Source organism: Aythya marila, assembly GCF_965140915.1.
Source record: "Aythya marila genome assembly, chromosome: 2".
Classification (NCBI taxonomy): domain Eukaryota; kingdom Metazoa; phylum Chordata; class Aves; order Anseriformes; family Anatidae; genus Aythya; species Aythya marila.
The window spans coordinates 80,834,026-80,859,095 of record NC_139043.1 but is presented as its reverse complement, the minus strand read 5'-3'; the positions used below and the strand labels follow the sequence as shown (position 1 = coordinate 80,859,095).

The window sequence follows — 25,070 nt, the reverse complement described above, 5'->3', positions numbered from 1 at the left end:
AGTGTACACAGAGAAGTTTGTCTCTCAAAGGGCAGTTTATAGAGGGACCTCGAGGAGCAGGGAGGGAAATTGCTGAAATTTAACCCTGAACCCCACGTGAACCCAGGGATCGGGACTGCATATTTTCCACTGTCCTGCCATCTGCTGCTTCACTGCACATGGTAATCTTTGGCAACCCCACTGAGAGCTGCCTGGGCTATGGCTCTGTTCAGACAGGGTGTAGAAAGAAAAGACACTGAGAATGTCATGGCTGGCTGACCAGACTACTGAGATCAGAGAGATTATGCCTCATTTGCTCACCAAGCCCTGCCAAAAGCAACACCATTTAACTGCAGGTACTCAAAACCCAACAGGCATGTTTAAAGGAATTCTGGGCTTAAAAAGAGGACCATTCATAACATGCATTTGTTGGGGATACTGTAGCTACCACCTTTTGGCAATTATTCATGAAAGGTTTTTTTTTAAAGAACGTTTACAATGCCCAGCGTTTCAGGTAAAAGAGGTATATGGTAGAAAGTATCATATCTTACTTACAGGAAAGATGGACCTGGAAGATGACTCAGGCTTAATAGCCCAGCAAACAGAGAGAAAACATAGCTGTTATTTTAAAACAGCTACAGTCTGTTTATCTCCAGGCTGTGAAATGCTGCACAGTATGGGAGTGTGAGGGTCTGGTACTTCTATGCATAACCCTCATATGTCATCTCATGACAAGGGACCTCCCTTGAGCCAGAGCCAAATCTACATTTGTTCCCCAGAGCACCCCCATATGCTCTGGATGAAGCAGGCAAAGAATCAGCTTTCAGAAACTGGCTTCCCCTGACCACATACTTCTGGACACGGGCCTCAACCCTCTCGGTGACAAAGTACCTAATGCTTACCCGTGGAATTTACTGACTATTTCAAAATGATGACTGTAAAAGCTAGGGAATATTCAGTGTCTCAATAGTAGCGTCTCAAAACTGCTAAGCAATAGTGTAGTGTCTCAAAACTGCCAAGGAATATTTCTAAAAGAGTCTTAGACCTGCAGGAAAGTTACTGTAGGATACAGAATACCTGTGGGAGGTAGAATCAAATAATGATGACACCAACCGCATGTTATTAAGGTATCTTGCCCCATCCCCTCTGCTCCTGCCAGAAGCACTAGAAATGAAGATGTAATTCTGTATGTGTCTACAACAACATCCCGCCCTATTTCTTCACTCGAATACTGATTTTGGAAATGGCAGTGCCTTCTCTCATCTCTGCTTGGGAAAACAGTCAAAAGCACTTCAGTAAGATAAGCTTCTCTCGGGGCTGCAGAGCTATGGTTGGCAGATGTCAGGGTTGACAAATGTTCTTCTAATTGCAAAGGGACACTACAAAATTGTCCTCTGACTTGGAATAGACAGCCGCTGTCACCCTTTCTTCTTCCCTGCTGCTCTACTGCCTCCACTCTGTCTGCCTCACAGGGAGATCGGAAAAGAGACAGAAAAAGCCACATAAGAGAGGAGGAACAGACATCTCTTTCCCAGCTCCAGCTGTGTTGGAGCCAACAGGCTCCGTTGTTTTGATGATTCCGGGACCTGTAAGTCTCATTTCATCCCTGCTTGACAGAAGTGCAAAGCTGAGGTGAGAACGGCTTGCAGACTTACCAGGGGAACTTCTCATCCTGAAGCCGTTCCCCTCCTAGAAATGGCCCTTTTCTCTCAGACCTGGAATCAAATAATCTCCACCCCAACCTCATGGTAGTAGGCTCCGCGTCTGTGTAACCTTCATGGGTCACAAGGGAGTTTTGCTAGCACTAAGCTTTGTAAACAAAAGGCAAGGCAGGAGCAATTTGTTAAAATCGGTAAGGCAAAGAGATCAAACTTGCTTTTTGCAGTGTTTTTCTTTTGATACGAATGCATACCTTGAAAAGAAAATGTTTGAAGTAGAAAGCTTCCCATTAATATTCTCAGCTTAAACTGCTTCTTTGCTGGGCTCCAGTGAATCAGAGCTCCACTCCTGCTCTCTTTCTTGACTCATAGCCTCAGTGACAGTCAAGAAGCCAGGCAGAGCCACTTCATAAAATGTACTAAATGAAGCAACTTTTAATAACAACACGGGCTGGCAGGTAGCCATGTTAAAGAAGGAAAGACCTAGTAAGAATGTCCTGCAGCACTGAAGTCTCTGTTGTTCTCATTACTGTAAAGGAAGAAAATCTCTTTAAATGCTTTTGATTCAAATGATCACTTGACAGAAACGACGGACAAGACAAATGGCTGTAAAACAAGGCAATTGGATTTCCTACTGCTACAATATCTTACTTGGCTCCCATGACACAATTTCTCTGTTATTCTCCCTTGCCATGGTAAAGTAAACTTACAGGCTACCCAGAAAACAGATTAGTATAATCAGTCCTTTATAAATTATATCCCTTCACTCAAGGAAAGCAAATAACTTTGCCTCCTCTATAATAACTGTTTCTAATACTTCATTTATTCTTTAAATTGTTTATAAAACACTTCAACAAAGGTCAAGACGAGAGGGCAACAATAACCATAGATTAAGGAGACTCTCTAAGTATTTTGCGCCTGTGAGTAAACACTTTGGCAATTGTTATGATACAAGATGGATCTACTAAAAAAAAAATCTGTTCTATTTATGATTTTCTGGACCATACATATTATTCCATCAGAGAGAGATTCCCCATCTTTTCCACAGCTTTTTTAAATTCAAATTTAATCAGCTGCATAGTTGTTTCATGTCACATGCCTCAGGCAAATAATAGATTTGATCATGGTGTCCCCCCCAGAAGAAATCTAGAGGAATAGTGAAAATGATCTTCTCATAAAGTTTTCCCCAAATCTTGAAGAAGCAGAGGCTTTCCTCCTTGATGACCAACAAGTTTACATTAAAGCCCATGGAGCCAGTAAGGGGCAGAACTAGGCGATAACAGCAGGGCTGCTAAGGACAGGCATGTTTTCACATCTGCATCCAAAAGCATCACCAGCAGGTGGAAGGAAGCGATTCCTCCTCCTCCTCTTTGACACCGGTGAGACCCCATCTCACCAGCACTGGAATACAGGGTCAAGTTGGGGTGTACCCACTACAAGACAAATTTGAAAATACTGGAGAGGGACTCTCTGGAGGACCACCAGCATGGTCAGGGGCTGGAGCACAGGGCACACAGAAGATGCTGAAGGAGTGAGACTTGTTCACCCTTAAGGAGCCCAGGACTGCTGCTTGTAGGTGCCTAACAGGAGGCTGTAGAGAAGATGGAGCCAGTCTCCTCTGAGGTAGCTATTGCACATCTGTGCTACAGGCAACTGAGGGAGCTTGCAACACAGGAAATCCTCTTCAGATATGACACAACTTATATTTTCTATAGTGAAGATGGCTAAGCACTGGAATGGGATGGGTGAACAACAGGCTGGGGATCCCCATCCTTGAAGTTACTTGAAACTCGACTAGACAAGGACCTGAGCAACCTCATTCAACCAACTCTGAAGCTCACCCTGCTTTGAGTAGGGGGGGCTTAACCAGAAAAACTCAGAGGTCCCTTCCAACCTAAATTACTTAACGATTCTTGATGCCACGTACCCAAAGGACATCAGCATCCTCAGTGACAATTAGGTCACAACTGTTGCTCCTTTCTCAGGAGGAATGTTAGTACAATGACTTCTTACCCTGCTTAGAAAACTATGTTCTTGCTCCTTCAAAGATTTAAGTAAAGAGGAAATACAATTAAGATTGGAAAATAAAGGACTTATTTTCATGGCAAATATTGAACATTTCCCAGTTATTAAAGCAGGGAGGGAAGGGGCAGGCAAACAAAGGGGAAACTAGGATAAAAATCTAATTTTAGTAACACAGAAATAGCTAAAAAAATAAATATGACAGATGGCACTAAATCAGAAAAGAAAGTGTAAGTTCTCTATTATTTAAAACAATGGAGCAAAAAATGATTAAGAATAAAATTTTACCTCATGATTTCATTTTCTTAAAAATGTATGCAAGCACAACAAAAACAGCTTCAGCGAGGATGACAAAAGTCCATGTCTGGTACCTTCTCTCAAAAACTGGCAACACCAAATTCTTAAGAAATATACACACAAAATCCCTAACCTCTGTTGAGAAACCCTTTATTGCTATTCTCTTCTGGTTTTTAAAGATTTGAGTATGTTTTTTGTCACATTTCCTCAAACTTTAATTGCTTTTTAAAGCCATAAAAATTTTTGACACCTACAAAATTCTTTGGCAACAAATTGTTAACATCTCAAACACACTGTGAAGTCAAATTCTTTATTTGCTTTGAACCTGTCACTTGGCAAGATGAGAACCAGGGACTATCAAATGAACTGATGAGAGGGAGCATCATTTCACATCCACCTTCTCCCAACCACTTCAGATTGGTCATGTTTTTAATTCCTACCCCATATTTTAACTCCTACCCCATGGCTGAAGTGTCCTAGTTATATTTAAAGGCATTCCTCATAGTTAAACTTCTTTCGTCAAGCTGGTGGCCTTGCTTCACATCTTTTTGTTTTCACATTAGACTGTGTGGACATAAAAGCCTGACCTTGTAAATCACTTAGGATACTGGTCTAACACTGAAATTTTGAAGGCCCCATTTCTTAATAGAATTACTTAGAGGTCACTGCAAACATCTTTGTGTCACCAGACTTCAGGTTTATCTCAGACTTCAAATGTACTCTGAAATATACCCACTGGTGTCATACGGACGACTCTTAAACGAAATCTTATATATTTTGTTAGAACATGTAAAGTTTTTCGTGTCTTTCAGGACCGAGCCCTGGAATAACTGCATTCAGTGCTGTGAACTCACATGCAAGTCTGATGTCTTTGAGTGGGATTCCAAAAAGGGGTTGCAGACAGCAAGGGCAACGGTGTCCTTTTGCCAGTGCTGCAGCATGGTTCTGCCCTCTCTCATCTGTTAATCTCTTCTTCCTATGCCCCCGCACAATACTAACAGTGACCCTGCCATTGTTCTGGAAAAGGGCACTGTGTAAGCTCTCTACAATATAACTTTCTGAGCTGCTGAGTGTCATGATCGTGCAGATCCTTAATGAAGCTGAACTGTGCCACATCAGCTAACACCAATCAGTTTTACACCACCTTTAGAAGTACACAGGAATAAAATTATATTAAATATTTAATCCTCTTTTTTTTTCTTTTAAAATAGTTAAATTGTAACACGACAGAAAAAAGTGCTTCTTGGTCACGTTTCTGCATAGCCCCTAACAGGCTGTTGAAGAAACCAGTCATGTCCCCTGACATCTCACCCACCAATAGAAAACAAATAAAAAACAACAATGCCCTAATTTATTGAAAAAGAAAAAAACAATCAAATTGTGAGCAATTATACAGGAATAATAAACTTAAACACGACAAAAATATTTGCAAAGGGATTTAAAAGTAGCCAGCACTATAGGCATATCAGCTTACTAAAACGAAGTTAAATTCTTAAGTTATTCTCAAGAGTTTCAATGGAATTCAGTAAACAGTATTTTATTCATCACAAAGCATTCTCTTTATGCTGTCTATATGATGACAAGGTTATAAAAACGCAGGTCCAAGATTCAGGTTTGAGGTTCAGATTTTTATATCATCCCTCTTTTTTTTAACATCCATGTTTCCCTGATCTTCTCATAGGCACATCATCATGTGGATTTAAACACAAACACAAACATTCTTCAAACCACTTCAGCCTAATACCAAAACTTTTACAGATTATTCCCACATTTTAATCCCAGTAAGATATATCCCCTCGAACCAACACATCCCCCCCTATTTTGCTCTTTAGTCAGACACTACAGCACTGTACTATTGCATGCCAGCCAGGAGGTATACTACAGCCCAATAAAGCAGCTTACCCAAGCAGAGTGAAGTGTGCAATGTAGCTAAGTAGCGCCCAAGTATGGAAAAGTTTTTTTTTGTTTGTTTCCCTCAGAGTCAAACCAAACTGAAATATAAAATTGTTCAAAACTATTTTTTTCTAAAATGGGAAGTGAACCTGCACCATCACCTGAAGTCTTTGCTGAACTAATTCAGAACTGAACCAAAACCAAAATTCTTCTGATTACAGATCAGAATAATTGTTGAGCAGAAAATTTGCCAGAGGAAGTTTCCTTATCATATGTACTTTACATTTCAAAATTTTACATTTTCCATCTTGAACTGATACAGACATATCAATCATTATTGATCTGAAGAAACTGAACTGACTTGAGTCAAAGTCAGATACAAATCAGATCTGAACCAAACCTGTTCTTCACTCTTCTACTTTTTTTTTCTTTTTTTTGGTGTTTTTTTTTTTCTTCTTCTTCTTTTTCAATTATTGGTATTTTTCAAATATAACAAGTCCATGTTCTTGCACTTCAGGAAACACAATGTTTCTTTCATTTTTAAATGAAATATATTAAAATTAGCAGTTTTCCACACAAACATTATTTTAGAGTAAAAGGGAAATGAGGCTAAGCAAACACTTCCAGGTAACCACTGCCTAAATCATTCATCATTACACAGTTGACTTGTTCTGCTTTTAGTAGCATGGAATTATCATGTCCTCTGAAAAATATTTCTTACCATCATGGTTCTGTCTTGCAAGGACTCTTTAAAGCACCCATCCTTTCAATATGTACACCTCAAAGCCCTTTTAAAAATCTGAATGCTTGTTATTAAATAGCAGGTTTGAAAATCTGACCAGTATTATTCACTTGATGGCAACAAGAGGCAATGTCTTAATCCAATTCAAGCATGGGATAATGGGGAAAAAAAAGAAAAAAACTGGAAGTGAAGGTGTTGTGGAAAGCATGGGATATGGCAGTTTCACAGAGGAATACTGGATTTAGAGGAGCCTGGTTCAAACACTGTCAAGAAACAGAAACTTCGGATTCCTGGGGCAGGTGCATTTGGAAAACAAACCTTTATTTTTACCTGGATTACTGTGAAGAAGCAGCAAACTCAATAAAATGACAGCCCATCAAATGACAAAAACTTACTCTTGACTGCCAAAAAAACCTGAGGGTAGAGATCTGGTACTCTAGACAGACAAGCAGATAGTCATGAAAGCTTTTCTTGACAGAAAGGCATATTGCAGGAAAATTCACATAAATGTTAAAAAAACATAAATCTGATCTACAAATGTGAATCTGATTTTTTTACAGTTCTTACACAGTGTATGTTTAGATTCAGAATTTTATAATTAAATTAAATTTGCATGGAATAATGGAGCAATGCCTCAGATTTTTTGAAAAAAGGATTTGTTCATAACTTGGTTAGATGGGGAACTGTTCCCTAACTTTTACAATAACCAAGACCCAAAAAAGATATCAGGATAAAACAAACAAACAAACAAAACCACCTCAACAGGAAAACACAACCACTATATACTATGCCAAGCCAGTAAAGTTCAGTTAAAGAAAAAATTCAATATTCCAAATTATTTCTACTTTTACAATAAAGATTAAATAAACCGTGTCCAAGCTGATGTTTTCCCTTAATACTCTAGAGGAAAAGCATATTTTAAAATGTGTTAAGTCTTTCAGATTTTTTTCTTCAATACCAAATCTTTTGTATTAAATATTAAACCACCTGACTTTAACTTGTAAAAACAACAAAGCTTGAATGAATCCTCATGTACGTGATCACTCTGGACAATGAACACTTTATTCTTTTTATTATTCTACTTATTCTGCTTTTACAGCAAATTCTACTTAACATACAAATTCTTTCATCAGACTTTCATGTACAGGCAACCATTTGCAAGCATCATCCACATACTCACACACATAGATAATTTTGGAAAAAATGAATGAACGTTCCCTGATGACTCTGTGGGTTCCTCCGTTGAGCGTTGATGCCTGGTTATCATTGTCTATAAATGTGACGGTAAACCAGATGATGTCACCCCACCACCAAACCCACAAGGAACCTGTAGAACTGAAGTGACAGCAGACACTTCACTTACTTGCAAGTAGACCAAAGTTGTGCAATAACTGCAGCACACTAATGAACTCAAACCCAGAATTGCTTAATTCCATGATTTCAAAATAAAGAGACTATTTTTCATTTAAGTATAGTTTAAGATTTTTATTTTTTTTTTAAGAAAAGCACCATTAGGAGACAAGTAAAAATTTAATAAAGACCTGTTATTCACTGGTTAGCTTCCTTACGCTATGTTGGCAATTCATCTTGGATTCAACGACATGACAAAAACTGCTGCCAGTTCTTTAGTAACACAAGCACAAGTAGAACTAGGCAGCAAAGGTAGCATTTGCCTACTGTTATTGTTAGATGAAATCAAACTTTCAGGTTCACAGCCTGAGTTACTGTTACACCAATCTTCCTTTAAATATTTTTATTAAATACCGCATGGTCTGTGGGGACACAAAATCTTGTCATTAAATCTCCTAACACTAGGAGAATTGTAATAATATATGCTATGCTACACCTTTTTGTGTATGTGCGTGGATTCAAACAGGTTTAAAGAAAAATGCATATTACTTGCACTACCTACTCATTTTACTAGTTAAGAGAATCAGTCACAGTAGCATCTTCACCTGAAGATGCACTGAGTAAGATTTAAAGAAATGGACTTGAGACTAGGAGAACATAAAAACTTTTTTAGAAAAAGGAAGCTTGTAGAGTGTCGTAAGCGGAGGCCATGAACCAAGACTGCGGTGCTAGGCCATGCCAAGCTGACGAGAGAAAGACTCTCACTAGCATTTCTGTGAGGACACACCAGCTACAAAGGAGACCCATGGAGCCACCTTCTACTCCAGATGCATGACAGCCATTTGATTTTCAACAAGTCAGAGCAATTTTTGCTTCTAACTTCTTTTGAATTTTGTAGCAGATGTGTTCAGGATTCAAGCATTCACTACTAGAGCATGTTTAGGAGGAAAATAGGAGATTAAATTAATTTAAATTAAGTAATAAAACCTCACCTTCCTCAGGATGGGGTGATTCATACCACTACCTGGAAATCATACCTGAACAGGATTACAGTCCAGGAAACATAGCTACACAGCTTCCTGCTAAACAGAAAGGTATAAGCATGCTCTCTAGTTTCTCAGAAAGGGCAGACTTTTGTCCATGATACCTCAATGACTACTCCAATAGAACACGACAGCAAAACACACTCCCAGCACTAGACTATCCCATTTCCCAATCCAACAAGTGACAGAAAACCTCTGTTACCTCCCACCTTTCCTACAATACACCAATACACCTAGGGGATATCAAAGTGAATGGAAAAACTTGAGAAAAGACAGACATATTCCTACTGAAAAAACATGTTAAATTTAGCCATAATGGCCTATTTTGCAATTACAGATATATGCAATAGCTTACACCTAATTTATGTAACCAAGCAGAGCAGAAGGAGCATTTACAAACTCAAATGCCTACTATGGTTGCGCAATTGGCTTGGCTCAAGATTCAATGGCACTTCAGTATAAATTCGTAAAATGAAGTGTATCACTGGTACCATCCCTAATCAACAAAACGCTTACATCCAGGAATTATTTTCAATTCACTCCATTTTCAAGAATTATGTAGAATTTGGGAGGTATAAGGACTGTTCCTGATCTTTGAAGGCATGCAGTATTTTCATTTATGTTTAGAAAGTGCAATAAAGCTAACAAAAGACCTTGTATCCTTTTTTACAGTCTATAGCAAAAAGAAACTCAATGTAAAAGAGAATACATAGCTTGCCAGACAATTTAAGTATCCCTAATGGATATACACATGCCTGCCGATAGCTGAGAATATGGGCAAGATGTGGAGTGGCAAAGAGAAAGGTGTTAAAACAACAAACACAAAGAGTGTTAGTACTTAAAATCAAATGTTGCAAGAAATTTTAAAAGAAAGGTAAAGTAAAATGTTTGTGTGTGGTTAATACTTTTCCCATTTCATCTGGATTTCTTTTAAGTCCAAAATGAGCTCTGAATTTTCCAGATTCACCCTGCCTAGACTTGGGATTACCACAGGATTTTTATTTTATTTCATTTTATTTTTTAAGTTTCTTGTAAATCTTCTCAAGCAGCCTATTGATTAATATTGATGTATGTAATAAACACTTTTAATCTCTCTTAAGGAAAGTTTTTAATATGAATGAGAAAAAAAGGATGTCACTGGGAGGTCTGAGTTATTTAGCTGGCCAATTCTTTCATTACATGTGTAATCTACTCACATTTAATGTCATTAAATTATTTCCATCAAAAATAAAAATCGTGCAGCATTTCTATAGCAGTGGTTCCCAAACTCACATGTCCTATGGCAAAAGTTATGAGAAAGTAGAGGGAACACAGTACTATATTTTCTGTTGTTTCTCTTGTTTTCCCACACCAAAGAACAACCCTGAAGGGTTTTGAGGGAAACCTGTTAACTGTGACCTACAACCCTGTGTTTTAGCAGCTATCATTCTATAGGGATGAGATAGAACACAGTGAAATACACTGTTACGGTAACATCTACTTACATATGGTAACAGTTTTAATTACAATAAATACTTGCAAACTGTTGGAAAAAAAGAAAAACAGAGAAACAGGCATGTAATCCATATTAATAACCTTGCTACTAGTTTGTGCATTAATGAAGCCACAAGAACACTACAGATGAGGTACATACTCTGACCACCCCATTTGCAATTGCTGACTTCTATATCTTCCACATTTTGTTTCAAGTTGGTATTTCATTAGATGAAAAAAAAAAGTCCACAATCACTCAGTTTAAGAAAATAACCCTGCTATCAGCTAATATAACTTGAGAAATGAAACATGGCAAGGTTTTCTAGATTGAGAGGGTGCTTTTTTTTTGTTTTGTTTTTGTTTTGTGATTACACAAAAAAGTTAAATCAATCACGGGAAACAGCAAAAAGTGTAATCTACTTTCTTCTCAACATGGAATAAGCCACAAGGGAGCACATGATTTAATGACAAGAAGATGTATCTGATAAGATAATAATTTGCTTAAGGAGAGATCTGGGTTGCGAATGCAGCTGTTCCAAAAGTCTAAACCCACAGGCAAGAAATTACTTAGATTTTGTAAGAGCTATATCCGTAACTATTTAGATAAACTGGTGACAGACCCCAGAAAAGTACATCAGATAGAGAAGTATAGAACCAGGGATACACTATAGTATTGGAAAAGAAAAATAAATAAATAAATAATAATAATAATAATAAAACAAAAACAATCAAACAAAAAAACAGAAAGATTTCCACAAACTACTGTTCATAAGACTTAATAAAAAAGATTTTAGTAAATGTCCAGCTCAACACAGCATCTTCCTTTATCAGTGACTCACTTGAGAAAAAAATATATTTATCCTGATTCAGTTCATTTACATGATTGTTTAGTTCTTATTTCAATTTCCATGGTCTGACCTGGACAACCTGGATGCCCAAAGCCAAGCACATGCAGGACTGTTCGTAGCCTTCATTTCTCATATCAGAAGTCTGGCACTGCTTCCAAAACCCAAGCTCACAGAGGGAAGCCTGCTCATATTTTGGTTTGATTACATTGCCTTCATATATGAGGATTGCCTAGAACTCAAGATGAAGATGACTTATTAGCCACACAAAAATTAGACAGACCCACAATGATCCCTGCATACTGTGATGTGCCCCTATCAGTACTATCTAGTCAGTCAGTATCAGGTTCAAAATCAGAATTAACTGCATTCACTTATCCTGGAAGGTCAGTTCTTTTTCATAGGAAAACACAAGCACCTAGCTAAAATAGCAGAGAGGTATTACCTGGCAATTTTCTCTTATCATGGTCAATATTACCACAAATCCATCTGTACAAGTAGACCCTAATGCCTGTATTTATCCCCACTGACGTATGACTGCATGTGTAGATAAGAAAACACCTGCATGGATCACTTAGCAGGATCAGTCTCACAGCAGGGAGAAAAAGCCAGTAAGAATGCATGTCTTCAGGACACTGCATGCTTTCTCTGTTGAAACACGCAAACTAAAAAGCATGAAATGATCTTGGCTGCGACGCAGTACACAACTGTCTGAGTAACTCCTCTTACATTGGCCTTGGTACCTTGACACCAAGTTTTCAATATGCTAGGCAGACGATCCCTGACAATAACCAGCCAGCTTGCATTCTTCTCATCTAGCAAGGAGTCGTCAAGGCACAAGCAATGCTCTGCTGACTTTTGCTATACAGATGTACTTGTTTGGTTTAGAAGTTTGTATAGTAAATGAAAGATAAATAGATTTTATACACTTGCATCTTTCTCTAAACTTATAAAAAGCGGGCCCTTAGTACTTACAGTGGTGTTAGGTTGACAAGTCCCTCTTGCACAGAATATTTGTAAGGACACCAGCAAATTAGTCACCTCAATCACAGAACTGAGAAAGGGAAATCTGACAGATGTTGGCTACATCTCTTTATAGGAGATGCAGAAGAGCAGCTGTTACTGTCAGGATTCGGAAGGATTTCTTGTGAAAGTCAGTAGCAGATGTCACCATCTGCTACTGCCCTCTCTATGAAATAGAGGCAAAAGGGAGACTGAAAGCTTGTAAAAAAAAAAAAAAAGGTAATAACAAGAGAATTCAAGACATCCAAGCACATTTACAGCAAGCAAAGAAACCCCTTACCCCCTCCTTCCTGGCAAAAGCATGATCCAGTTGCACAACAAAAGCAAGAAACACTCCCCATTCTCTTCCAATCATGATTTCTTTTCATTTTAATCTTGCTACATGTACTTTGACAACCTTCAGCCTGCAATCTAACACCTAGCCATTTCCTTCCTGGCTGAAAGAGATCATAGAAATGAGCAGTTGTACCCTTTCCCTCTGGCTACACAGCAATGGTCTGATGACAACTGCTTTACCAGAGCTGGTATCAGACAAACAAAAATTCCCTACTGAATGATCTACACAATGATGTCATGTGTGGAGGCAAAGTATTTATTACTTGGAGAGAAAAAAACAAAAACAAAACACAACACACAACAAAAAAACAAAACTTCTGTTGCATTGTGTCAGGAAACATGCAGTACATGTTTGTACATCTTGGCAGATAAAGATCAGATGAGGCAAGCAATGAAGTGGTTAACCAAATTGGAGAGTTATCTCAGACATCCAAAGGCACATCTTGTAAACCTGAGAAAACTCTACGCAGAACCAAGGAGCAAAAGAGTAAGAGCTTGTGTGGGAAGAAACAAATGATACTGTCAACAAGTAGTTTGCTTTCTTACTCAGAAAAAAAAAAAAAAAAAAAAAAAAAAGAAGTTATTAGTGAGATCCAGAGCCCAACAAAAGAACAGGAACCTTTCCAATGGTGTAAAAAAGGCTTGGATCGAGCCCCAGCTTTCCTGAAAACTAGACTTGCTAATTGCCTCACTCTTCCACTGTCAAAACCGTCATCTCACTGAACTGAAATACCTTTCCAATATTGCTACAGGGTAGATATTTCCAAACTGGTAATACTGGGAGCCACATTCAACCACCAATAGAAACTTGCTGGGCACCAGCTTCCCCATTTGGTATTCCATAATGCTGTTGAAAAAAACAAACAAACCCCCCACAATATCGTGTGTCCAACTTTCTGACAGCGTGTGTACAAGCTTTCTGTACAAGATCGCCCACTGGAGCCTGGTAGGTCATGACTTTGGAGCTGGCTCTCTAAAGTACGATAGAAAAAACACCCTGTTACAGTAGGTTATGACATCTGGCTGCAAAAGAGAACCAGGGAGGTTCAGCTCTATCCTAATGTACACCTCCCTGATTTTTCTGGGAAGACCTTTTTAGGGTTTCATTCGTATGCTTGATTTTGGAAACCGAGACCATCTTGTAGCATACTAGCACTGGTAGAGAGCATTTTGCTTTTCAGATAATGTTTAGACAATAAACTTCAGAAATGGAAAATCCCACTATCCCTTGGCATGGCCATAAATCAGGAAACAATTGAGTTATACCCAAATAAAAAGTGATAACAGCAATCGAGAAACCAGCTTTAGCAAGGTGTATTGTCAATGCTGGTCTTTTCCCCAAAATAAGCAGATTACACTCATCTGATGTTACCAGACCATCACTTGAAATACTATGCTCAGCCAGAACAAATCAACATGACCCTGTTCACTTCAGTGCAGCAATGTTGATTTGTGTGAGAAGAAAAACATGTACTTGTTAAAAAAAAAAAAAAAAAAAAAAAAAGTGACTGTTGTTATACCTACTGCCCCTCATTTCTTAAGTAGAAAATTTGCAAGGGAAGTACTACATTGCCACTTATTCTACTCCATATGAGATTTTAGATAACGTCCTCTGTTGCTACATATGTATGTATCTCTTGAGCATGGATCCAAGTATTTCTGCAATTTGGTAACAGTGTACTATTCCCAATTTAAGATGCAAGGCTCAAGTAGCAGGTTCAGTCTATCTGGAATTTATCACTGGTGATTTTTTTTTTTTATTTATTTTTTTAAGTCACAGGGGATATCAGAACAAGAAACACCGGACTTAAAAGCAAGCCCAAACAATGAGCTTAAGCATTCAGATTTGCAGTACAGTGTCACATCTTAAGAGCTACTCCTGATACTGTATTCTTCTTGTATGGCATAAAAGCAAGATAAAAGTAGAAAATCAAACAAGCTTCTCAAGGCCAGCACTTCTCTCCAGTCTTCATAATTTCAAAAATATGAAACCTCTTATAGTAGACTTAAGCACTCTCTACCCTTATGAACTCTGCACAGACTTGCCTATATTATACAGGACACGTGAGATTAACTACTGGATATCCTTTCCAAACTAAAATTGTGAAAGCTAAAGAGAAGGATCAGTATTCTGAAGTAAGATGTGTTGTTTGATTTTTCCTATACTGCCCTTAGAAGAATATGGGTTCAACAAACAAATAAAAAAAGTGTTTCCCCTATAAATCTGTAAGGCAGAAAATCTATTTTCTAACAGTTCTACTTTTTTTTTTTTTTTTTCCCTCCAAGTTTCCCATTGTATTGCACCAGGCTTACATGTTGTAGTTATGCTTGTATTTTTCAAACCTTTTACATGTTATTTGAAGGGAAACATACCAGTGAAGAATTATGCAGGTGCAGTGATAAACCATGGTTCAAAGATAAAAGATATTATTTGTGTATTTCCCTTGCACTAACTGATGGCTCAAAGATGATGTAAGAAGAGCTTTGTTTTCCTGTTTAGCTTCATATGCAGCAACTTATACAAGCCTAACAAGAGAAATATTTAATTTAATAATAAAACTTATTAATTTAATAATAAAAAAACTTATTAATTTAATAATATTTTAATTTAATAAAAACTTATTAATTTAATAATAAAACTGAAGTTTTTCTCCTTCAAAATGGCACAAATCATATATGCTCCTGTAATTTCCATCTCATCCTATAGCTCTTTAATATGACAAGAAATCATGCCAGGTTAGTATTTGCCATTGCATTTCCCCCCCCTTTTTATGTTGTTCAGGTGGTTTTTATTGCATCGTTATAACTCAGCAATTCGGACATTAGTTTACATGGTGCACCACGAATATACTGCAGTGAACTGTTTAAAAGAAAGCAAAGTATTAGGGTTTCTCAATGCAACAATTTAGTGAATTTGATTCTCTTTTAATTTTAAACTCATACTGACATCTGCTCCAGTGAGAAGTGCTGCACCAACTTTTGCCAATGAAGATTTGATGCATCACTTACTGTAAATGCTGCCTACCCAGTGTACTATAAGGTTTTACAGCTGTGACTCCCAAAGACTCAAATCTCTATTTAAATCCTATTGAAATTGAGTCTTTTTTCCATATTTTTTTCCAAACAGTTGCAATTATGGTCTATTTTATATTTGTAAGTATGAGTAAAATTATTATATTTTGTGCCAGGCTATAATTTACATAATTGCATTCCTGTAAAGTTTGAATTTATTTTTCAGTTAAAAACAGACCACAATAAAAGGCTTCTGCACTGAAAATCCAGTTGTGTGTGTTAATTTAAAGTTTAATTTTAGAGTGTTTTTTAAGTCACGGTATTTTAAGGGCGGAGGAAAGCTGTCATTGTATAAGGGACTTTTAATCAACTGTGGACTTTTTCACAAACTAAGTACCAGTATTAATTGTTCATAAAGAGGAAAAAGGATGATAAAGTGGAGTTTAAAATGTGTTGCTATTAAGGATTAAAAAGAAAGGTATTTTAAAGCTATGTGTTGAAAGCCATCTTGTCAGAAGGTAAGGGTAATAATCCACAAGTTTCCAAAATATACTGGGCTGTACTCATTATTCTAATGAATTTAGAGGGTCAACTCTTTATGTTCCTTAATTTGGTGTTTATATACAAATAAAAATCTTGAGTACAAATCACACTTGAAATTGCATCTGTTATGCAGTTGCCCACCTAAATGCTCTGGAGAGCACTGATACACAAAATCAGTCACCTCAGCCTCCCTTCAGAGCCAGAGGGCTACAAAACGGAATATGGTGCTTGAAGGCGAAAACTGTTATACTGCAGACTCTGAGACTGCCACATGAGTGCTACATTAAACACAGTCTGCTGGCTACCTCAAGCCAAACACCGTCAAGCACAGCATTTTGGCAAGTTTAAATGAAACCTGTGGATGCATTGTTTCATTTTTCCTGTCAGATGCACACAAATACAGGAACAGTTTTACATGGATTTTCTAACCTCTCCTGGGACTTTCATGATTGAAGAGGATGCCATTCACAGCAAAGAGATTGTAGGCCTCTCGGAAGTTCACCACAATCCAGTAGGCATACAGTTTTGCTGCCCCTACAAAAATAATTTGAGACGTTACATAGATCTGCTCCACTTGTACACAGCTCAGACACACATACAGACAGACACAGACACATATATGCATCTCTCTTCCATGCAGGGTGAAGGCCATGTTTCAGCAACGGAGTGCGCTAGAATTCGATTAATTCCCTAGATGTGTCACATTTCATATGGAAAGAATATCCAGCCCAATAAAGAGCAGCTGAAGGGGAAAATACTCCTTTTCTGCACAGCCCCAGAACCAGCCAGGAAGTGTTAGGGCGCTCTCTCACTTGTTTTCTTATGCACATTCAAGCATAGCACTTTTTCTTTTACAATATAATTAACACAGCCAGAGCGTGTGAAATACACCACTGTGGTGACCTCTGCTAATAAAAGAAGTGACTTCGGAGAAATAAAAGTGAAAATCTGGTGCCTTAACACTCAAATTGATTTGAAATTTTATCACCAAAGTCTTCCATGCGCATTGCTTTAATAAGTGTTTCAAATTTAATGCAAGTTCATGATGGAAGAAACGAGCTCTTGGGAGTTTTTCATTTAGGCAACAAAAAACATGAAACCTTATCACTTCAGTGGTATCTTACAGTCCTTTGTGAGGGAAGAGCCACCCTTCCCCCTTCTCCGTACAAGAGCTCTCAACTTCTGATCTGAATGAACAGAGTCTTGTGAAGTGAGATGGTAATTTCCAACCCCCGGGCAATGGCAGCAAATACTTTTTATATAGTAATTCATAAAGGTATGCCTCTCAACATGTCTAGTCACTTTAGCTCTATCGTCATTCTAATCTCACACCCAAATGACTTCAGCCCTGAGACATGAGAAGGGAGAACAGACAGACAGACACTACTGACACACGCATCAGCGAGCTCTTACCATAAGGCGATCTTGGGTAAAAAGGGGTGGTCTCCTTCTGCGGGATTTCTTGCACTTTTCCAAAAAGTTCACTAGTGGAGGCTTGGTAGAACTTCACAGAGTTGATAAGGCCACAGGTCTTAATAGCATCCAGGAGCCGTAAAGTGCCAACTCCATCAACGTCAGCAGTATATTCTGCTAGGTCAAATGAAATCTTGGGGGAGAGAAAGAAAAAAACACCAATTATGCTAGGAGAACCAGAACATGCAGTGATCATGTACAACCAAACAAAGCAATACATCACTTGTCACAAACCATCTAGACACTTTTGTACAGAGTAGATGCTCAGTTTACAGAAGTACCCTCGAAGGATTTCTAAGAATAAACAAGTAGCTCCATAAATAGCAGAATCAAAAGACTGGTGTTCCCTGATCTCTCTCTCTCAGGATCATTTTCCCATGTGAAGTAAGGGGTAAGCCTCCCCTACAGTGGGAACGTTATCAGGTGCTCTGTCATTTCCACAGCTGCCAATTTGCACAATATTCACTTGGGCTTAATATCTTTTACATACTTGAAATTGGTTAAAATTGGCCAAAAGTATGTAAGATAGCATGAACATTTATGAAAAAATCCTTGTTTATACCATCATCAAAAAAAAACAAACAATGAAACCACACAAGGGAATGGACATTTAAAGCAATCTTCTCTGTGGCCCCGTCAAAAGGAAGAATTACTTCAGGTGTACCTCTCTGGCTGATAAATGATTGACTTTCCTGAAACAAGCTCTACAGCAATGGCAATGTTACAGCCTTGTTATATGATCCAGTCCACAGGTTAGAGAGACACTACCAAAAGCAGAGTACAAACCTACCATGCCCCCTTCTTCAGTGTTCACTGACAGGGCAGCTACGGATGGAGATGGTAAATGCCCCTCATCCAACAGGCTGAGCTATCACAGAGAAATCAATGGGAAACTTTACACTTGCCAGGTATTTTTTCAGGCTCTCTGAAGATTCAGACAGATAGCCCAGTATTCACTTCTCTTCTTAAGCTGCTTTCTCTGCTCAGTAATCACTGGGGGTTTGATGCTTATTTACACAGCAGATGAAATCAAAATAATTAAATTATTTTTCATTTGCACTTATGGTTATTTTAATACAAGTATGAAATAATCTAAATTTTATTACTGTTATCCAAAATAAAAATGTTCTCACATAGCTTTGATCTGAAATAGCTATTGGTATGAAAACAAATTTAACTCTCTTTTTTTAACCAAAAGAAAAAAAATGAAACTTGATACTTTCTATGTTAACCTAGTATGACACAGCTAAAACTATGCACTGATCTACTAAAGAAGTGCTGAGCATTTTTGTTTTGTTTAGTTTTAATTCGTCTGCCATAAAGATAAGAGTCACTTAAGGCCTCTCAGCTTCACTGTTTGAGTAACTCTTCTGAAAACATCTTAATGAATGGGTCATACAATCAGTTATGCACTAATGAACAGGAATTAGCATATTCACCTTCAAATATTTACAGTGCCTTCCCAGCCCTCTAAGAAAAGGCAAAACAACAATTGTAGGAGAACCAGGAATTCACCTATATTAACATATTCTTCCCCCAAAAATAACCTGCTAAAAACATCTCCTCAAAATGCAAGCTTTGTTTGCATATTCTACTACATCAGCAAATGGTACATGCACATCTCAGGTGGTCTTAAATGAGCGATCCCACATTATAAAGCCTCGTCAGCAAGGCGAACAAAGAGCCTGTAGTAGCAGTACCAGGGGTTGCCCTCGCTGGCTGCTGCAGAGACCAGTTTCACAAGATCCGCTTTTCCCTATTGCCTCAAGAATGACCTCAATCTTCACCTAGAAAAATCACTCCCTAGGGTGTGAGGTAATTCTGCCTTCACACTGGCTGGGCCTGAGTGTTCCCGAGCAGAAACCGACAGCTTTGTGCGGGTTTGGTGTTTTTGTAATGTGGACTATTGTTCACCAGGGACAGGACTCAGACCGCTAAACTCATTTCATTTTGGAGTGCAGGTTAGACCAGAATGGCATTCAAGAAAATGAAAAATGGTTTTATCCATTAAAAGCTCCAGCTCCAAAAACACGGGACTGTTAAGACATTTTGTGCGGTGTAACTTCACGCTGGGTTTTAATTTGATTCTAATCCAAAGTTAAGAATGTAAAAGTTTTATAAAACACCAGGTCAACTAAATAGTTACAAATGAAGCAGGGCAGATCGTGAAAAAGTGCTAAGTTATCCATTAGCCCATTATTTCTCTTGCTGAACATGTTATTTTGTGCAAGACCAGCAGGAAGATTGAAGTTATAAAATAAAATACACAGGGACCTCATTAAGAGAAATGTGCAAAAGTGTACAAGATACAGAAGGACAGGGGTTGTCTTACAGAAACCAACTGCGGAATCGGATTCTTTGCTTGTGTACTTAGTTCAGTGAGATTTATCTAAGAGTGAAAACTTCATGGAAATGACAGTTCGTAAGGGCAGGTGCATAAAGGTTAAAATTCAAGCCTTACTTTCTGAAAGGTTAAAGATTTGTCCAGTGGAGAAAAGAGCTTAGGTAATACTAACAGAGTAGAGCTTTCACACAGCCTAACTTGTGACAACTATCTTAAATACCTGAATTAGGAAGCTCATCTCTGTGTACACCACTGAAGACAGTGGCAAATCAGCAGAAAACCTAAAAGAGATGCTCTTGATCATGCTTAGCAAAAACCATATCCACACTGTTTTTCAACTTACCTCCTTAAGAGAGATGCTCCATCCTAGCCTCAGAAATCCCAAACTAACAGTTACTGTCAACTGCATAAAGAAAGCAGTGTACCTAACAACTTTGAGGACAACTCCATGAGTTTCTGTAATGACTGGAGTAGGAAAATGAAGCTTCTTTGCCTGTAAGAAGCTTCCAAACTGAAAGTTTTCTCAAAAAGAAAAGCATGTACCCAATACTCATTTGCCCTCTTTGGACAGACTTTGTGACAAAGGGACAGTGGCATAACAACAAAATAGAAATTGTCTACTTGGAACATCAGAGTGAACGTGGAAGTGCCTTCCCATGTACAATGAGGACACGGTGCTTTTGGAGCTGTCATAGCTGATCTGGGGAGGTGCTGTGAATATATACACTTATGATGTGCCTCTCCTTATTCCATTCACTAAGCAGTTACTCCATTCAATAAACAGTGATAACACCATCATTAGAAGCGAACAGAACAGAATGGAGATATTTAAATTTTTGGTTAAAAGTGCTTCATTGCAGGTTTTCAGGTTCTGAAAACCCTGCAGAATTGGCTCAGAGTATTAAAAATCAATCAGGAGTTTTATACACTGAGTATCTTCAGTTCGTATGGGTTTTACTGCGAGACTAATCCCTAATTGTTGTACGATTTAAATACATTCTTAGGCAAGTATAAATTTCTACAGCAAGGCTTACCCATATGATGATAAAATTTTCAAGAAAAGACTCATTGGTTACAATGCTTCTGGAATCACAGGACACAATATGAATACACTGAATACCACATTGTGTTTCTTCAATCACGCAGCTTCGAGAAGGACAATGAGTTTTGAATATATTTTGAATGTGAACTCCTTTTTCTCTCCATGTCTTTCTTTATAATTGCCAGATTCGATCTCTACACAAGATTTGAATTTAATAGAGCAATGTTTTAAATATGATGTTTCCCAACTGATCATTCAAAACTAAGCTTAGCAAGGTCTTTAACAAGATTTAAAAGCTTACTGAAAACTATCTAAATGAAAACATATGGGGCTTACCCTCCACAAGAACACATTCCTATCATGTGTATGAGTACTATATATATGCAAGCCTGCAGACTTTACAGTACTTGCTTCTGACCAATGCATTGTTAACAATGGTGATATTACAAAAATAAATTTAGCATGCACATAGGTTCAGCTTTGAGATACTTAATTTCCTTTTGTCATTTAAAACAAACCAAATGATGGGCTACAATCATACTACCTATTTGCTTTCTAAAAAAAAAATAAAAAAATAGTGTGCACTAGCAGAATATGCTCTAATGTTCTACCTAAGGCAGATAAATAACAATTTGAAATTTCATCTCCTTACTGCCTTCTCAGTTTGAGAATATGGGATTTCTAGAAGGCCTGTGTTATAAGAGGGAAGCTTATGAGAAGCCCCAGGAGGAAATAGGATAATATAAATGTAAATTGTTATTCTTCCACTGTAAAAGCAAAGGTGTCTAACCTAAATATAACACTAGATGAAGCATCTTTGCTCTCCTGAAAAAACTTACAGTAGTTTTCTTTAGATTTATCAGAGTAGAAGATGTATATCAGATATCTTTAAACACAGAGAAAGGTTTACACCTGAAAAGCAAATCACAAAGAAGAAAGACCGCTCGGAAACCGCTCAGGCCTTACAGGTTTCATAGCAGTTACTTTTTGTATTCTTTAAAATCAATTCTGTTTGCTTTGAATATTCAGTGTGCCTTCCACTGCCAATAAAAACCACTGGGATCACTTATATCATCTCAGTAAACAAACTGCTCAACCCCTAGGAACAGGCATTTAAAGCATAACATTCCAGTTGCTAAATCTAACACAGAGTATGGGCCAAGCATTCCTGTAAAGTCCTAAAACCACAGAAAAAGTCCTAGCGATTTTAGGAAATCTAAAGTATTTGGGGAGAAGTGGAGGGTGTCAACGAGGATGGGGATCAGCCTATACACCTACAAGCACATCAGGTAAGCTTCCAGGAGAACATGACAACTCCTCCTGCCTCCAACCCTTTAACTCAGAATGAATGAGTGCTTAACTCATTGCCCTCTCACTCAATAAAAGTAGTAGTTGAAAGACACACACACACACACACATATATATAGTAGTTTGGGAGATTTTGGTATATTTTTGTTCTACAGAAAAATGGCCAATTCAATAGCTCTGATTTACTTATTGTTAGGTTACATTCTTGATATATTAAAGCCCTATTCAACTTCTTAGTAAAATAGACATGGACTGAAAAATGACTGAAAACTTTGATAAAATGAATGTTTTTTTGTAGATAGATCTTCTTTCCTATCTCCTTCCCCATTCTCTTATTAATAAAACAGAAATAATAAAGTGATCTGCATAAAATTAGCTCAATGATTATAAGCAAAAAATTAGCAAGGAATAAGTTTCACAAATGCATGCAGAACTCAACATTTCTTCCTAAAATTCATGCTAGCCCAAGCTATTCACAAGATTGTTGCAGCAAATGAGTGAAGAAAGAAAGAGTTACCAGTATTTCTTAAAGAGTTCATATCCTCCAGGAAAACAGGGATTCTCATACTTTGTGTGTGTGTTTGTTTTAATGAAACTTTAGATCTGGCAAACTCTAATTTTCAAGTTACTGGTGAGGTAAAGGAATAACCAGTGGTACTGATAGAAGACCAGGTTCTCTGCCATTCCCAGTGCATTGGTTCAGCTCCACTGCAGCTACATCATACTCTGGGCTGCAGGCTGCATGACCAGAAAGACTTCTTGAAGTGGCTAGAGGTTTGGTTTTTACATCAGTGGGATAGTATTTCACTTTCACTCCTAAATGAGAAGACCAAAACCAAGGTGCAAAACTAAGCTATTCACTGCTTAGTGACCTTAAATCATGGTCTTCATGTTCGATAAGCGGTCAAACTGCAACAGACTCTGCCCTCAGGAACCAGTTCAGTCTTTATCATGTAACCCCAAAGTGGTTTTAATCACGTGAAAAAAAGAGGAGCTTGAACGTAAACTTGTTCATTGCACCGAACACACACATGCTTTTGCACCCACAAAAAGGCACAGATGAGGAGTCCAGGTCATCCATGGCTCCCCACCATTCATTTCTCCAGGGATATGGAGATCAACTGATATGGAAAAGCATGGGGAGAAAAGGGTGAGAGGAAGCAGAAACCTCACAGCAACAGTGCACTTCTAAGTCTGATAAAAAACTCAGGATAACAGCAGCAAAAGCATGTATCATCTTTCATTATGTCCCAAAAGGTCAGGCACTGTAGAATCCAAAAGCAGCTATCCCCTTCCAGCTCCATAAGCACTAAAAAGGTCCATGCAGCTGAGCCATACTGCTATTGCCCCCATGAAATGCAATCAGACTGCCTGGAGCCCCCAGCTACCTTGCAGTTGAAACACCCTTTAGCACACTTTTCCCAAAGGGGCAGCAGCTTTCCCTGTGCAACTGAAATACTCAAGGATTTTAGCAAGAGGCCCCTAGCACGCTCCACAGTGCATGCCCATATGGCAGCTTCTGATGGTTTGAATTGGGAAAGTTCTCCTTAGAACTTCCCTCCTGATTAATTTCACGTTTTGATGCAAACTCTCTGAAATAATCTCTAAAGAGAAATATCCTGGCATTATTATAACACGTTTCATTTTTCCTTCTGAAAAACTACTACTTTTTCTTGGGGAAAGAAAGAGAAAATATTTAACCCAAAGCAGAGAAAAAGCAAGGAGAAACACTCCCTAAGTAGTTAAAATTTTATTTATTGAACCAGTATACGAGTTGATAGCTGGATTCATTATTCAGCTTCTATAATAAGTGGCTCCTCAGCATTCCCTGGCCATCTGCAGGTGCAGTTGTAAATCCAGCTCACGAGGTCACCACATTCACCTTTGCATTTCAAGCAGCCTACCGATAGCTGCCTGACCACTGAAGAACCACCAGTTACCTATTATTTTTAGGTTTCAATCCTACAGTCCTTAACTAGAAATATCCATTCCCTCTGAGGTCTATTATAGTAAAACAAGGTCTCCTACAGACCATACAGTTGTTTTGGCCACTGACTATGGACTGAAGGGTGTGTTTTGGAACAGCCCTCTGAATAGATATAATTTGTAAATTGTTTATCCTTCTACTCTTTGATGGGCTAATTTACTGCGTTAAGAAAATTTAACAGCCTGGATTAAAAGAGATTTGCCCAGAGAGAGGTCAAAAGACAATGTACAGTAGTTGTAACATAAAAAAAAAAAATAGAATTAGATATTTGGAAAAAAACATTCACAGTTTGGGTAGTCTAACATTGAAACTGGATGTCCAGAGAGGTTGTGGCATCTCCACCCTTGGAGATGCTCAAAACTCAGCCAGACATGGCCCTAAACAACATGCTGTAAAAGCTTGTTCTGCTTTATGGAAAGTTGGTCCGCATGACATTCAGAAGTTGCTCCTATATAAATTATTCCACAATTTTAACAAAACAGGGAGATTGCATTACATCAGCGTGTTTCAATGTTCAGATACATAGCACCAAATGAGTAAAACCGGATGCACAATGCGCAAGGACGAGGCCTGATCTTGTACAAAACCAGCCATTTCTACTGGGGGCTGCAGAGAGCTGTTCACAGAAACTTTTAGAAGTCACACAGTCCAACTTGCTATTCATCTTTTCCACAGAAGAGCTTCAGATACAGGAATGCTC

General features: G+C 38.1%; 1 protein-coding gene across 1 annotated transcript in view; it reads right to left on the bottom strand.

The window, feature by feature from the left end:
* The window catches only part of GMDS (GDP-mannose 4,6-dehydratase), a 405,498-nt gene that overhangs the window by 235,063 nt on the left and 145,365 nt on the right, over positions 1 to 25,070 (bottom strand). Inside the window, exons 5-6 of the mRNA XM_082752810.1 lie at positions 17,630 to 17,822; positions 16,646 to 16,750 (exon numbers count right to left, since the gene is read on the bottom strand). Of these exons, the coding sequence (XP_082608936.1) occupies positions 16,646 to 16,750; positions 17,630 to 17,822 (298 nt within the window). The remainder of the gene's footprint in view (positions 1 to 16,645; positions 16,751 to 17,629; positions 17,823 to 25,070) is intronic.